Source organism: Acromyrmex echinatior, chromosome 16, assembly GCF_024713525.1.
Source record: "Acromyrmex echinatior isolate Ae372 chromosome 16, ASM2471352v2, whole genome shotgun sequence".
Lineage (NCBI taxonomy): Eukaryota > Metazoa > Arthropoda > Insecta > Hymenoptera > Formicidae > Acromyrmex > Acromyrmex echinatior.
In genome coordinates this window covers 9,056,085-9,073,030 of record NC_141867.1, presented here as the reverse complement: position 1 = coordinate 9,073,030, position 16,946 = coordinate 9,056,085, and the positions used below count along the sequence as shown (strand labels likewise).

The 16,946-nt window shown below is 32.2% G+C and overlaps 1 protein-coding gene and 3 pseudogenes across 4 annotated transcripts in view; 1 reads left to right on the top strand and 3 right to left on the bottom strand.

Annotated features, from left to right (window-relative positions):
- LOC105148097 (uncharacterized) overlaps positions 1–16,918 on the top strand; it is a 36,521-nt gene extending 19,603 nt beyond the window's left edge. For all 3 annotated transcript variants that reach the window (XM_087414287.1, XM_087414286.1, XM_087414285.1), the window contains 2 exons: positions 15,697–15,983; positions 16,491–16,918. In XM_087414287.1, the coding sequence (XP_087270413.1) occupies positions 15,697–15,983; positions 16,491–16,628 (425 nt within the window). In that variant the 3' untranslated portion in view covers positions 16,629–16,918. The remainder of the gene's footprint in view (positions 1–15,696; positions 15,984–16,490) is intronic.
- On the bottom strand, positions 2,190–7,534 carry LOC105148096 (uncharacterized; annotated as a pseudogene). Its single transcript, XR_846376.2, has 5 exons — positions 5,360–7,534; positions 5,206–5,269; positions 4,798–5,123; positions 4,395–4,548; positions 2,190–3,535 (listed from the first exon to the last, which is right to left on the bottom strand). The product of XR_846376.2 is annotated as an uncharacterized LOC105148096 (transcript).
- LOC147907141 (uncharacterized) lies at positions 6,394–7,533 on the bottom strand (annotated as a pseudogene).
- On the bottom strand, positions 9,240–10,822 carry LOC147907140 (uncharacterized; annotated as a pseudogene).
- Positions 16,919–16,946: the final 28 nt, after the last annotated feature.

Sequence of the window (16,946 nt, the reverse complement as noted above, 5' to 3'; positions counted from 1 at the left end):
CATTGTAGGAAGTTGGTACTTGGGATCGAATCGCTTGCCTTTAGGACGAATCCATGTTATTCCATCAGTATCATATAACAAAAACTTACTTTCGTCGCTCCAGATGACAGAGGACCATTGCTGAGGTGTCCAATTAAGATGAGCTTTTGTTCATTCCACTCGCATCTTTCGGTTCTTGGCGGAAACAAATGGCTTCTGTACGAGTCGTCGTCCTGCGACTAGCAGATGATAACATATGGTCCGTATGGTTGGACTAGACTCACCAGAAATTAATATTTCTTTGGCAATATCTGATGCCGTGGATTGCTGCGGGATATGCGGAGAATGTTGCGTCAATGACAAAAGAAGTACAACGCGATCGCCCGGTTTTCTTCTTCTTGACATAATTTCCCTTCCAACGCTTCAGCAATTTCGTTACCGCCGATTTAGAAATGCCAAACTGTTGTGCGAGCTCTTTGTGCGTTCGTCCTTGTTTGCGGCCTTCTATGATAGCATTTTGTCGTTCTATATCTCGAGTGGGTTTTTGCCATAATGTGAAACACTAAATTTACTGCCAAAATTAGATTAAGACCGTAAGAACAATGGCTGCGACATGAAAAACAATGAAAGCACAAAAGTGTGATTTTGCTAAAATCAATAAAAAATTCAAAAATCATGGCGTAACTTGTTAAATTTCATTATACTTCATGTACAAAGTGCATCTACCATCAAGTATCTACTGTAAAATTTTGAGCGTATTTAATATATATACTCGTATTTAATATTTAATACTCTTTGACGAAAGCTATACTCAAAAAACCAAAAGGTGATATAATTTTTGCCGGTACTGTATATTCAATATATTCATATGTCGCTACTGTATGACCCCGGTTTCCCCTATCGCTCATCTTATATGTATACTATCTCCATCTTATATTCTATCACTGTCTCTCTCTCTCTCTCTCTCTCCCCTCCCCCCTCTCTCTCTCCCCTTTATCCTCGTTTCCTTTTTCATCCTTTTCTATTTTCCTTTTCCTAATCTTCTTTTTCTTTTTCCCATCTCGATAACTTCTTTCCTTTTTCTTTTCTCTCTTTCTTTTCCTTCTAACATTTTCTCGCTAGCTCCTCTCCTTTACTTTTTCTCAGTCTTCTCGAATTTCCATGCTCTTATTCCTGCTCTTTCCTTTACTTTATCTCTACCTATTTCCTCTCTTATCATATATCCCGGTGTGTCTTTTTCTATCCATATTACCCATCTTAAATACCCATCTCTCCTGTATCCTCTCTATTTCTTCTCTTTGTTTCCATCCCCAACTCTCCATCGCTCATTATTGTCCATATCAACGTGTCAAAAAGCCACATTCTTTTTCCAAATCTCCTCTTTCCTATTCCCCATACGTGACCTAACAATGCTGCCCCCTTTCTCATCCTCTCCTTTATGTGTGCCTTTTGTTCTTCGTTTTTTTTCATCGTTCTTTTTCCAAATATTTAAATTCTTTCACTTTCTCTAACCTTTTACTCTTTCACCACTTTCTCTTCTTTATCTTTCTGTCTCCCTAAATCTCAAAATTTTTATTTTTTCGCTAATTAATTCTAATTTTTCCTCGTCTAAATATCTTTCTAATCTGTTTAACATACTCTTTATATCTTTTTCCTTCTCTAACATCACAGTATCGTCCGCATACGCCAATGTATACATCTTTTCTTCTCCTAATTTCACTCCTCCCCACTTTCCCTTCCTCATCTCTTCCGCAATGTTCGCTATTACTATATACTATTGAATAAGTATAGACTTAGGGCAGCCTTATCTTATTCTTCTTGCGGTCCAAAATTTCTCTTCTTTCTCTATTGCTATCTTAATCTTATTTATTGTTTCTCTCTATACTTCTTCTATATTCTTAACTAATCCCCCATTTATTCCTTTTTTCCTCATTTCTCTATATATTATTTTCCTATCAATTAAATCAAAAGCTGCCTTTAAATCTATGAATATCGCTATTAGCTCCCCTTCCTTTTTTCCTAATTGCCTATTAAATAATTTAATACATATTGTCTATTGTTCCTTCCTAAAATCCTACCTGATTTTCTGGAATAATCACCTTCTCTTCCATCTCTTTTTTCAACTTCTCCGCTAATATTGATATATATATAATCTATATAAAGTAGGCATTAGAGTAACCTCTTTATATTCTTTCACTCTTTTCTCTTCTTCTTTCTTAATAATTGATACAATTATTTCTTCTCTCCACTTTTCTGGCTATTCTTCTCTCCTCTCTACACTCTATTACACATCTCCCTTGCCCAATCTTCAATACCCTTACTCCTATACCTCCATCGGAATCTCATCCTCTCCCATCGCTTTTTCATCTTTCATTCTCTTTAGAGTCCTTCTAAATTCTTCTCCTATTTTCTCTTCTTGTCCTTCCTTTACCTTACTACATCCCCTTCTAACTCTTTGTTCCATTCCCCTCAATACCTCCATAAAATTCCTTCTACCTGTCCATCTCAATTTTCTTGTTTATTCTCCTGCTCTTTTTCCTTTCTCTGTTCATGATTTTCTATACCTTACTCTGAGTCTTCGCTCTACTTTTCTCTCACTTACCTTTTCTTCCTCTTTTTTCTTTATGCACATACTCTTATACTCACTTTTAATTCTTCTATATTCCTTTCCCTCCTGCTTATTTTTTCTCCAATCTCTCAGTGCCTTTCTCACTTTCTCTTTTATATAACTACATTCCTCGTCCCACCAATCTCCCTTTCTCTTCTCCTCCTGATCTATTCTTTCTTTTTCTAACGCTACTGTTATTCTTTTCCCCATCTCTCTATCTATTTCTTTTCTTTTCTTTTCTATTTCTCCCAGATTCTTCTCGAACTCCTTTTTTCCCTTCTCGTTCCATCTTCCTCTATCTTTTCTTTCATCCTTTACTTTCCTATTACTTCCTCTCTTCTTTCCCTCTTTTAATTCTATTACGGCTGATGATCCGATTCTATCTTTTCTCCTACTACAAAATTTTCTATCCTATCCTTTCACCTTTCACTAATACATAATCTATAACCATTTGTCCTCTGGCTTTTATATAAGTCCCCTCTCCTTCTTCATCTTCTCTGATATTGCCATTTAAAATCATCCAATCCATTTCTTCTACATTCTCTACTAATTTCTTTCCTTTCTTATTTATGTACTTATCTTTTGATTTTCTCTTCCCCTCTCCTCCATTCTCTTCCTCTCCTTTGATTTCTCTTCCTCTTTCTCCAGTCCTTGCATTAAAATCCCCACCTATTTTTGTTCTAATTCCTTCCTTCTTCTTTTCCATCCATTTCCTTAAGAAGAGATTCTAATCTAGAGCTCCAAAATTTATGTATTTTTTACCAATTTTTTTCATAAAAAAAGAAAAGAGATATTGAAATAATGCTTTTTGCATTACGTTTTTTATATTACAAAAAAATTTTTCATTTTCAGAAATGTAGAAAATTGCGGCTGTAGTCTACGGATGCATCAGAGCGTGCAGCGCGTACATGGCCAATTGGCGGAAAATCTTGACTGTTGACAGTTTATCTGAGACAAAAAAATCAATAAAATTATTAAAATATATTAAATTTGTGGAGCCATGAACTTCATTTCATTTGAAAAATTTGAAATTTACAGAATGAATCCATTTCCAGGAAACCATTTGAAATTAAGTGTCAATTTTCACGAACTTTTTTTCATTTTAAATCTGTTCAAAAAAATAGTTATTTTGGAAAATTTATGACATTTCTAGGTTCATGGCCTTATAAAAATTGTCTATTTTACGTGGAAAAAAACTTCATGTCAATCGAAGCTGTACATTTCTCACCAGTTGGAAAAAAACATGAATTCGAGAAAAATGTGTTTAAAGTTACTTTATGATAATAATATTTACTTTTTGTTAATAATATTTGACAACTTAATTCCTGGCCTATAAGTCAATTTCTTCTTCTGTTTGAAGAATTTTGTTGCATTTGAGCCTTTCTTCTTTCGATTCTTCCACTCTTCCATCAAATACACACCTATTATCCTCCATTTTTCTTTCCCTAATTCTACCATCCCTCTATTATTTCCCCCTCCATTTCTATCATCCTTTCCTATTTTTGCCGTTCCCACTACTAAGGTAAATGTCCCTATTTGTAACTATGTAAGATAGTCGCATGAGTTAATAAGAATAAAAAATACTAAAAAATGATTGAAATCAGGAAATCAATTATATCAAACAAGATTAATCATTTTTGTATCGAAAAACATGTTTCACTCTAATTCTAAGCATAATCTAATAAAAATAAAAAAAGAATTAGTGGACTATGTAAATGTACACATTTCTGACCGTTTAAATTTAATCTGGTTCTATTAGTGACACCATTGTCTGTCCTGATTAATGACTGCAGCAGATGAAACGTACCATTTTAGTGATTTAATTTTCTTGCTCAGGTTGGTTCGTAGTTCATTCTTAATTTCAAAACCGCTTCAAACAATGTCTTAAGATGCTAATATGGCTCTCTGTTCGACTCATGACATCTTAAGCACCAGCTTAAGACCATTTCGAAACATTTCGCCTATAAAGATTAAAATTGGGGAAAAATTAACCATAATAAATTTGTTCGCGTTACTTGAAATTCTCAAAACTTTGTACTTAAAACGAGAGAAATATTTATATATTTAGACTTTAAAGAAAAAGAAAAATACTGAGGGCAAAAAATACAAGCAGCAGATCTATAATAATGAAAAAAGTTGTTCAATTATATTTTTCGTATAAATATTTTCGTAGTGCATACATATAAGTAAAGAATAACAAATCATATTACTTGCACATTATTTTCCTCAGCTATTCTTCCTGCTAGAACTATCATTATTTTTTTCAGCTCATTGCAACGTTTTTTGCCTTTTTTTCCTTTGCTTCCTATTTTTTTTTCTCAGCCATTTCTTGATATTTTCTTTTTCTCTCTTCGATTATAATTAGACGTTCATTTTTTTCTATTTCTTTTGCTCGGTGATATTCTTGCCAACGAAGTGGCCACTGAAGGCACTTTGACTTTTAGAGCACGTTTCTTCGTTGCTGATTTATTTTGACGGAACCAAAATATTGTCTTTTTAAAAACATCTGGGATATCAGAAAGAATGTCCAAGCAATCTGAAAGATAATAGAGATTAGACAATTCATCTTTTAACTTTTTAATATCATTCAACATCTATTATATCTATTATATCTATACAGTTGTCAATGATGGCAGACACTAATACTGATTGCATATCTTTAGTGACGTAGACATTAATGTTCTGAAAAAATAGAAAAATTTTATGTAGTTCAAATTTTTTGTAGTTTGAATATAACAAACGATAATAATTAAAAGGTTTCATGAAATTTACTTGTCCATTATCATCATTGTTTAATTGTGAAGATCCTGCAGGAACCATTTTATTTTCCATTATGATTTGCGGGACATCATTTGCTCTAGCATCAATTGAGTTATCTGCAAGCTGAAGACTGAGATGCTCTTGAAACAGTAATTCGTTTCGTCAAATTGTCTTCAGAATTTTTTAGTGGCCAAATGTTTTCCTTTTCATTCATGTCTTGATGCACTGATTGTAGATCGAAACTAGATTTTAAAGCGTAAGTTTCATGATTAATGTTAGAGTTAAGATTCTGATTTGAATCATTCACGACAAAAATGTCAATAATATGATCCGTAGAATTAGAGTCTTCAGTATTTTGAAAACTGGAATAGCTACCTTAAAAAGTAAATTAAAATACAAATTGAAAAGTAAATTCATTTCAAAATTGAATAAAGGGATAATCGATTGTATATCTCGAAATGAGGTGAAAATTACAAAAGTGAATAAATTCACTAGTTATTAACCAATTAAATTATGAATATTCTAGTAAATTTGTTTACTTTTGCAATTTTCATCTCATTTCAAGATATACAATCGATTCCAAAGTAAACAATATGCGAATAAGAAAATTTTTGTCCCATCAAATCAAATCATTATAGTACATTCAACTGTCTAATTGTCTAATTCAACCTTCTTTAAGATTTGATTTGATTTATTTAAAAAAAGCTAACCAATCATTTAGTTGAATGAATATTGATTAATAATTCGTTTGTATTATTAAATAATTTTATCTCAAATTTATAAATAATTATAATCATCTCTGGAAGATATACATGTACATACAGAAAAAAAGATTTTTTAAAATTAAAAATTATAAAAATTATTACTTGATAATTTCAAAATCTTTTGCCAAAAAAGGAAGAGATCAAGATTTTCAAGATTGTCGTTATAGATTTCAGTTTCATTAGCATGTCTGAATTTGCTTAACAAATCTTTCGATATTACTCTCAATAAATAATAAATGATTTTCAACATTCTGTTCTGGTTCCGAAGTTATTACTGTATCATTACTGTTTTTTCTTCTGCAACAATTGATTGTATTGAAGTGCGTCAGCTGAAAATGGAGAAAGGCCATATTTCCTGAAACCATTGCTCATTACTCTTGGAAGTTCTACATGTTCAATAGTAATTTTAAGGATTGGACTAAAATCTTCTCTTCTCTAAATTTCTTTGATTTTGCATTCGCCAATCATTTACGCAGTCTCTCCATTTCGATTTAAACGTCCGAAATAGAACAAGTGGCTGAATCAGATATGTCGCGTTCGGGAACAATGCAATAAGTTTTATTTCATGATTCATACAAAACTCGGCAAGTGGAAACGTCATGTGTGAAGAGTGTCCACATATAGAATAACCGGCTTCTTGATGTTCTGTGCTGTCAACTATGGTTCAAAAATATTGCTTATATATTCATAGAAAGTTTCAGCCGTTATCCATCCACTTTGGATGCTGTAGGGAATTCTTTCATAGGGAAAATTTATCATTAGAGGAACCAATGTACCCATAGCGTTTGTCATGATAGCACCGTCAAGCATTCCTTCTCATCATTTTGTGTGCAATTATAAACTGCCTTATCTCCTTTTTTAACAAGCACACTCTCCTCTTTCGGACAAAGATAGAAAGCAGATTCGTCGCAATTAAATATCTGGGCTCCATCAATATTTATTAACTGTTTCTCAGTTAAATGTTGTTCGACCTCTTTGAATTAACCGCGCAAAATATCTTCTGTCACTGATGCTCGACTTTTGGACAAATTTTGAGCTACACGAATAGAAATCTCCAGATGTCGACGTAAAAACGCTTCGCACCAATGACGCTCTGGTCGTCCATCAGTAAATGGTGTTCCTCGACCCAATCATTTAATTAAATGAGCAATGTTATAAAACAGTTGTGTTTTTGTCGCAGGGAAGCCTTGTTGTTGAGATGAAACATCCAGCATACTATTATTGCTCTTTCTCAACAGAGAATACAGGACTTGGAGGATCTGATCTCTTTCTAATTGGTCGATGTCCTTTCAATTTTGCAATTAGCATTGATTTAGGAATATCACTTGATTTGCTAACACCATTTATTGACTTTTCACAACGTACATCAGCAAGTACTTTTTCAAGTTCTATGTTTGACCATCTTTTTCGGATTTTACCCATTATGATTTGAAACTTTAATCTACAAATAAAAATTCAAAGTCTCATAAATATTATACTTAGACTGTGTTCCACACTGCCGGTATTAAAAATCTGTCGTTACATGCAATATAGTTTTTCTACTGGCAGTTGATTTTGGAACACAAACATTTGGAGGTATTCAGAGTATTCTCCCAAGCAAGAAATGATTCATTGAATTAACATCAATTTGACATCACGCTGACGATCATTTCTTATTCAAATCTCGAAATAAAAATATACTCACTCGTTGCGTTTTCGCGTAAAAATAAAGTTTTGACAGAAAAAGCACAGTGAAGAGATATTAACCTGATATTTAATGTTCTTTAACTTCAAACTTCTATAACTTTAACTTCAAACTTGATTCTATCTAGTCTATTCATGTTAGAAAATCTGTCACTGCCACAAACTATATGATGCGAACATGCGCTGCGGTCGCATTTTCGTGATCTATGGTCACAAGTTACTCGCTGTAGTACAAAGCACGAAATTTGAAACAGCACATTAAGTATAAGCTTTCTTAATTTGGTCAAAGAAATTATTTAATATTTACTTGTAAACAAACAATTTAAAGGTGTGATCATAAATAGGAACAGAAACATACGATGTCCCACTTAGTGACCTAATCAAAAGTTTTTTCTATTAAAATTTTTCCTCGAGCATACATCAAATATTTTCGTTTTATTCATACAAATGCAACTCATACTTGTCTAGAAACTTATGGAGATAAGTATTAATTGTTTTCTTTTCAAAAAAACGAAATTTAATGTTATGGCTAGTTTTCTTGAGACGGTCACAAATGGAAACATGCATGTTTTGTTACACCTATTTGTCATATTTATTTATATGTTTAAAATTATCAACCTTTTTTAGAATCCACACATAGCACAATATTTATTAAGTATTCACTGACACTTTTACGAAAAAATTGTTCTTAAACATTTTATTTCCGGACGACATAACAAAGATGTAACTATGTTGTGACAAACGCCATCTCTACTAACTAGCGACAAACACGTGCTCAATTTGCCACTGATGGAGACACGAACACCTTATTTCACATTTTCATAAGTATTTGTTAGTTAAGTATCACTGAAACCATATATCGAATCGTGACTAAATTGCTAAATGTGATGAATGAACCCTCCGTGAAGATAAATTATTTAAAATTTTTGATTAATTTAATAAAAGTCCGAGTGATCACAAATAGGTTCATGATCACAAATAAGGACATTTACCTTATTCCTCCTTTCGCCCTCCTTCTCTTGTTATTTCTCTTCGCAAATTATGCCCGCCAATTCTAATCCCTCGGCAGCTTTTCTCTCACTCTTTTCCAATTATTCTCCTTTACCCATATTTCTACTAAAAACATTACGTCTTACTTTTCAGTATCTTTCCAGAACTCTGTATCTTTATTTTCTATCCCCGCTATATTCCAGAAGGCTATCTTTTAACCTTCTCTTTCCACTTTCTCTCGCCCCCTACTCCTCTTTCTACCTCCTTTTCCCTTCGCCTGCACTAGTTCTCTTCCCTCCCTTTTTTCTCCTTTCCCCCTTCTCTCCTCTACATTTGATCTCCTATGTCCCTTTTCCTACCCTTTCCATCTTTTAATACTCCTTCCTCTTTATCCCAATACTATCATTTTTCTTCTATTTTTATTTTCTTCCATACTCTTTTTCCTTTTTTTTCTCCTATTGTGCCACCCTTCTTAGCCATCATTTCATTTTTCTTTCCTCCCACGTCATATCCTCGTCTATCCATAGCTTCCTTCCTCTTGGATTTTACTTCTTTTATAACACTTTCCTCCTTTGATCTTCATTTCCTAATTTCACTATTTCCCTTCCTTCTATTTCATTGCTACCTATCCTCTTTACCTCCTCTACCTTGACATCCGTCCCTATCTCTTTCAATATTCTTAGCACTGTCTCCTTCATTTCCCTTTCACTTCTTTCCAACCCCTTGATTACCACGTTTCTCTTCTTATCTTCTTTCTCTCTTGCCTCCCATTTTCTTTCTATAATCCCTATCTTTTTTCTTCTCTTGTCCATTTCTTCTTCCTATTTGACCTTCCTCTTTCTCTCCTCTCTTTCTTGCCGCCCATTTTCTTTTTCTATAATCCCTATCTTTTTTATTCTCTTGTCCATTTCTTCTTCTTATTTGACCTTCCCCTTTCTTTCCTTCCTTTTCCTTAACTATCCCGTCTTTTCCTCTAATCCTAATCCATCTTCCTCCTCCTTGACTCCTCTTTCTCTTTTTCCTTCGTTCTCCAATTTTTCTATTCTCCTTTTTAATTCCTCTCTTTCTCTTTCTCTCCTTCTCTTTATTTCTAATCTGTTCTCAAATTTCTCTAATTCCTCTTTTATTTCTACTCTTATCCTCATTATTTATACTCATTATTTCTTTAAATCTTTGTATCATTTCCTCTATTAAACTTTTCAACTCTTTCTCCCTTTTTCTTCAAAGGAAATGACCTTATTGTTTTACCACTATTTCAAAAAAACTTCTAAGCTTTGATGCGGAGAGCTCTCCGCATTTAATTAATTTTTGCAGAGATGTAATTGTGACAATTAATTTTTTCGAAAATTTTATTTTTTGCCTTTACCTTGATTCTCATAAGAAAATTTCGATTGTATTTATTGTACGAGGGAATCTACAAATAGATTTTATTTGATTATAAATAAGTTGCCTAGAGTATATATAATTTGCCTACATCACTTTGTCGACAGTTCGTTTGCGCATAAATTATTGTCTACAACTCGATTGACTATATACACTTATGCGCAGAAATAAAAATTTTAGAAATGGAGTTACATTTGTCATATATTGTATATTATCTACAAGTATTATTGCCTACAGTTCGATATTAACCCCAATCAATATAGGGGCGCGTCTCTGGTGTGTAGTATCATGTGTCGCTGCGTAGTTGAAGACAAGCCACCGCGGTGTGGTGGAGCGAGCGCGATTGAGAAAGATGGACAAGAATCGTGAAGGAGACGAGCAATTGTTTTTTGTACTCTCTGTATAGGAGAAAATATACTACTTTATACCGAGTTCTCGTGGTGTCATTACTCCCAAGGAACGGTCACTATAATTTGAGGACTCAGCTGGGATTGTGCCAGACAAATGAGTCGCAAGATTCTAAAGAATTGTAAATTGTTTGTGTGATGACACCGGCAGTTCGACACCGGCAATTCGACATCAGCGTTGTATGTCACAGAACGACGATATTCGTGATTAAAGACGTTGATCCAGATAGTGAAAGACAAAAGAAAACGAAGAAAGATGAAGGACGAAAGACGAAAGACGAAGGATGAAAGGAAAAGAAGGCGATGAAGAAAGAACGAGGAAAGATGAAAAAGATGAGAAGAAGAACATTCGAAAAGCGTCGGACGCTGTATTGAAGGTGCAAAAAACGCGGGATGGCGTATGCGCAAAAAGCTACGGCGCCTATGACAGAGAGACACGATGTGTATATGAGATATAAGGTTTCGATAAGAAAATAGTTCAGTTAGTGTCGAATATAATGGAGTGCTTAGGAGAAAACAATAAAATCAGAAAAAACATTACAACGGCTCTCGAAAGTGATTTAGGCATTTCATAAATTAATGTTTGGTGAAACAGACGATCGAAAGAACCGTAACCGATTGAGAAACTTCAGCGGATTCACGTGTCAAGACAAAGGAGACGATTATCGAGATAAGATTGCATTTATCCAGGAAACCTTCTCGGAATGTGATCTGATAGCGATCTGATAGCAATCTGTAACATTCTTTGTCTGGATTATAGAGGAAAGAAGATACAGTCAAGCGAATCTGTAAGGGCTTGACGGATTTTAGTATACTGTGTCAAAAAAACAATGATTCTGATGACGACGACGGCTCAAACGAATACGTGAGTGATAAAGGTGATTATGCACTCGCGACTAGCATTGATGATGGAAACACCGGCAGGATGAATGAAGCAGAAGATGCTAGATTCCGTGTAAGACGTAACAACTTACTCACGAGACAAGAGAATAACGAGGCGCGACGATTTCGCGCTATCATTTCGAAATGTGGAAGGTTCCATTAGAAATTTTGACGGCAGTGACGCCTATATATCCAATCGAACGATAGATAGCAGACTTTGAGGATACCGCAGCACTTTTCGGATGGAATGAAGTACAGCAACTGATATTCGCTAAACAATGTTTGATAGGACTTGCGAAACTCTACCAAAGCGAAGGCGTGGTGAAGAACTTGAAAACCTTGAAGGTTATGTTAAAAGACGAGTTTTCTAATAAAATAGACAGTGCTCTATTGCATCAAATGTCTGAGCGATGAAAAAAAATGAAAAATTGCAAGAATACTATTTAATAATGAAAGAATTAGCAGCGATCGAGGACTAGGCATTGATACGATATACCATCCATGGCATTTAAGATGACGAATGAAATAAAGCGATTTGCTATGGGACCAAAAAAATGCGTGACTTCAAAGAGTGCTTGCAGGCATATGAGGAGATAAGGGAGGCGAATCAGATGTAAGCTGCCAAGAAGAAAGACGTCAATGACAAAGAAGACATCTCCAGCACAAGAGCTATCAAAGAAACTAGAAGATTAAATCAATACAGTACGGTGCTACAATTGTGATAGTATCGGGTATGCATCTAAAGGTTGTAAGTCAAAAGTGTTAGGGCCAAAATGTTTTAAGTGTAATTAGTTCACAATCGGGCGCAGGTCTTTCGAATGCGTCGTGAATGCGGAAAGTAAGCAAACAATGATAACAACGCCGCGGCGGTAAATAGTATTGTATTTCTGTTTCGTTGAATGATAATATGTGTAAAGAGGTAATAATCAATGATTTAAAGGTTCGGGCTTGTTTTACAGATAGTCGCGTGACGTTTATCAGTGAAAGAATTTATCGCGAATTAAAGGAACTTACTCTAAGTAGTACTCAGCTTTCTTTAGTCGGGTTTGGTCAAGCTAAAGTTAAACCGTTGGAATATTTCTAGACTGCAATTAAAGTAGATGATGAGGAATTCTCAGTTAAGGTATATGTAGTTCTGAATTCTGCTATGACGTTAGACACAGTTAAAGAGCGCGACGTGTTGCTTCAAGCCATTGTTACTATTACTATGTACATAACTGACATTAAATTCGTCGTATGATATAATTATATATAAATTGTTTTTTCATATATGAAAGTACCTGTTATTTCCTTGTTATTTCAATACCTTGTTATTTCAATACACAATGTCACGACAAAATTCCATCTGTGCAAAGGATGTACTTGAGATTCATCATTTTTTTGCTGTAAAACAGAATCTGGAAATTCTTGTTCTACACTTTTCGTGATATGATTATTGGCGGTGTAACATTATTGTACGAGGTAACTTCACATATGAAAGAACACGTTTATATACAAGTATAATTATATCGACGGTTGAATTTAATGAGAGCTATATGTAACTCTGCGTTTTAAAAATATTGTGAATTTACTGAGGATGGCCAGATTATGGCCGAAACGTCTAATGTTTTTATTAATGTAATGATAATTAAATATCATAAATTATAATTTGTGCGGTGGTTTTTTGCTCTTATTTTTATACGTTTTGAATTATAAACCACGTTCGTTTTTATGATGTATTTTTTAAAAAAGCTTAACTTATTGAGTTTTATTGAGTTTTATAGAGGTTTTTTGGAGTTTTTTTGATAAAATTGATTCTTTAATATTTTTTTCATGTAATATTTAGTTTACGTTGTGTTTATTATTATTCAATTACTTATTCAATTATTCAGATAAAATTAACTATAAAAGAATTTTGTAAAAATATAACATTAATTTTGTAGAAGTTTTTGTTTCTGAAGAGGTTCCAATCATGTAGCCGAAACATATAGAACATTATTAAATTTTTATGTGACTACTTTATCAACGACTGAAATATTGGTTCATCTAAAAAGTATCCGCGGTTTTTTGTCACTAGATGTGTGTTGATGATCATATATCTATATCCCCTATCTATCTATATACCCAATATAATATACTTTGCGCATTAAGACCCGTGGTTGGCTCTTCTATACTTTTCATTTATTTAATTTATTGTAATCATACTATAATGAAAATTTTTCAAATCTAAAAAAAAATACTTCTGTAGTCAATCAAACGTAACCTTATCATGTGTATCTACGAGTTGGAAAGAATTGGAGCTTATGGCACATACGTAAACGTAAAGCAATAACATATAAGCAGTAAACAAATTGGCCAATCACAATAGAGACCGTAAGGCCAAATCCAATGTTACAATTTCCTTAGTGCTTATGTCTTACTGTCTTACGTTTTAAAGGGTGCAGTCAAGTTGCCACTACGAATGCTTCGAAGCATTTGATTGACCAATCGGAAGAAAGAATTTTACTAATTGAAACGTTGATTTCAATATGCAAGCTTCTGATTGGTTGTCGCAACAAACTTGCGATTAGCTTGCAACTAATGTAGAACAGGTTTTATATGTGCTATGAGCTTTATGAAAGCTCGTGACAGTCGCGACTGAAATGTTTTAAGGTGTCCCATTTGCTTTGTTCAAATCTACCTCTATCAGTCACATTGAAAAATATCTTATTTTATTTACCAGAATATCGATAAAAACCAAACATTTCATCTTTATTACATAGATATGGATGTAAGAAAAAAACACATAGCACAACAAAATATTAATTATTTAATGGTTTAATTTTAAAATGCTTTACATGTGTGAGACAAAACATTTAGTATGAAGGCACAAAAACAAAACGCTTATAGATTAGATTGTAACCGCGGTAGCTATCATTTAACGGTTATTTGTGACTGTATCGCCATTTCAAAAATTACAATTTGTAATTACAGAAAAGAACAATTCATTTTTTATTTGTAAAGTTCAAAGCTGCCCCTGTACAAAGTTGCCCCCTCTTCCCTACGTACTTTTTTTCAACGTCAGACATTCGTACGAAAAAGATCTCATAATTTATAATTCTTATTTCAACATGCTTCCAATATTTCTTGTTCATAATCTCCTCTGACCATAATTAAATTCTGATATCATATGTATTCGCATTATCATTATGTTTGTTAGTCATACATATATCATTTTTTGACGTTACCCGTTCTCGCCATGGACATGAATTGGTTTACAATATGTGTTTTACAATATGGACATCAACGTATATCATGACTACCTACTGACACTATAGAGTATAAGTATTATGTGAGATTTGCGTTTGTATGTGAGATGAGATCCTTCAACAATTCAGTTTATTATATAATTTATGTAATTTTTTTAAGTTGCTGAGGAGGGTTAAGTTAAGTCCGAAACGTACATGCTGTATACAGATATTTCATAAGAAGTGGAATAATAGAATAAATTAATCAGTTGTCACTTTGTATGCTCGTTTAAATCAGTCGACCTTGCATTTGTTTTTTTATTGCTTTGTAATCTTACTAGTGAATAATTTAATTTTTTTTTGTTAATACAATTTATTATTATCAAAAAATTATCAAATGTTATTTTAAAATAATATTGACATCTATTATGTACATGTACTGAGTTGATTAGAAAGTTCGTTTTTTTAGTACCAAATTGTATTTACAATATCTTCGTAAAAAAATTAATGAAATTTAAATTTGAAAAAACGATTTTGAAGCTTGAAAATATTTTTATACTTTCGAAAGGTTACTATGTTGTTTGAGTTTTTGTGAATTTGATAATTTTTACATACAGAAAACTACGAGCTGAAAAAGATGGAAAATTTTTTTTTAACTTTGGGTCTATTATTTGTCCCAAAAAAATTTGTGAAAATTTTCGACTTTCCATCCAAATGAAAGCTTAAATTTTCCCCTACAAAATTGTTTTTAAAAATGTTTCTAAGACTTTGAGTTATCACGAATTAAATAAAAAGAACATTTTGACTTTGATTGCTCATAACTTTGTTAAAAATCATCGCACTTTAAAAAAACCAATTTTTATAAATAATAAAGCTAAAACTGCTCTATTGAATGATATAATAACAACAACAAATATATTCTATGTATAATTTTGAGCTTAAAAAACGGCACAAACTTTCTGACCAACCCAAAATATAAGCTATAATTATTATATTTGTCTAGTTTTATACTATTTATAGTATACTATTTATAGATATTAATAGCGAACATGAAAATGAAAATATCGTGTCGAGTAGAACATTACCATGGACAATGCCAATGGCTTTGTCAATGTCATTGAAGAAAAATAACAAGAAACCTATAAGACGACACGAAGAACACTATGATGAAAAAGGCAAGGACACAAAGATTTCAAAGATCTTTCAGCTGGCAGTAACTGCACTCTCTTTTTTGGCATTCGGTGGTTATCTCCTTACACTCATAATTACAGCAATTCGTCGCAATAATGGAAATGGAAACGGAAATGTCGTCATATTTTCAGTAATAATTAAATTAATTTTATATAATAATTGTAATAAAATTCTTACTATTAGAAACTAAACAATTAAAAAATCTATTCAGCAATTATTTAAATATATATGTATATATATATATATATATATATATATATATATATATATATATATATAGTCATTTTTAAAGCTGCAAAGTTTATTTGTTATAGATTTAACTTAAATTAATTTTACTTCTTCATTTAAATATAACTTTTCTATTTATATAGTTATACATATAACTATAAATAGAAAAACAATTTTTTATTATAAAATTATTACTATTGTAAAATCTTTTTATATTTTTTATAATTTAATTCTAAATGAGCTGTTATATTTTAAGAAGCTGTATGTTTTTTTTAAAGATTATTTGTATACGTATAAGAACTGCAATTGTAATTGTTTGGAAAATCTTTTGATATTTATGATAAGAAAACGAATTAATTTTTTATAAACATATTTAATTATGCGAACAATTATTAATTATTTTTTTCAGAATCTACAAAGCCTACAAAAACTAAACCGTCCTAAACGAAATATTTTAATATTCGATCCGATGGAAAATAACTTCGAAACAGACAAACTCTATGAAGGAATGATTATGCTTTCGAGAAGTTACGCCTTATACAATTGACCACAAATTATGAACTTTGTGTTTTACAGATTTATTATTTATGCATGGCTATATTATTATATTAAATGATAAAACATATATTATATATAACGTAATTATATATAACATAATAATACATATGGTAATAAATTGAAGCAAATATTTCATTAAAAAATGCAGCAAAATTTTAAATGTAAATATTATTTATTAAGTTAGTTGCTTTTATTGTAGCACTAAAGCTACGTAGATATAATTATAAAATCTGAATGAGTGATGAAAACAATAAAATAAATTAATAGATCCTTGAAGAACTTTTTCTTATATTTTTCTTTTCTTATA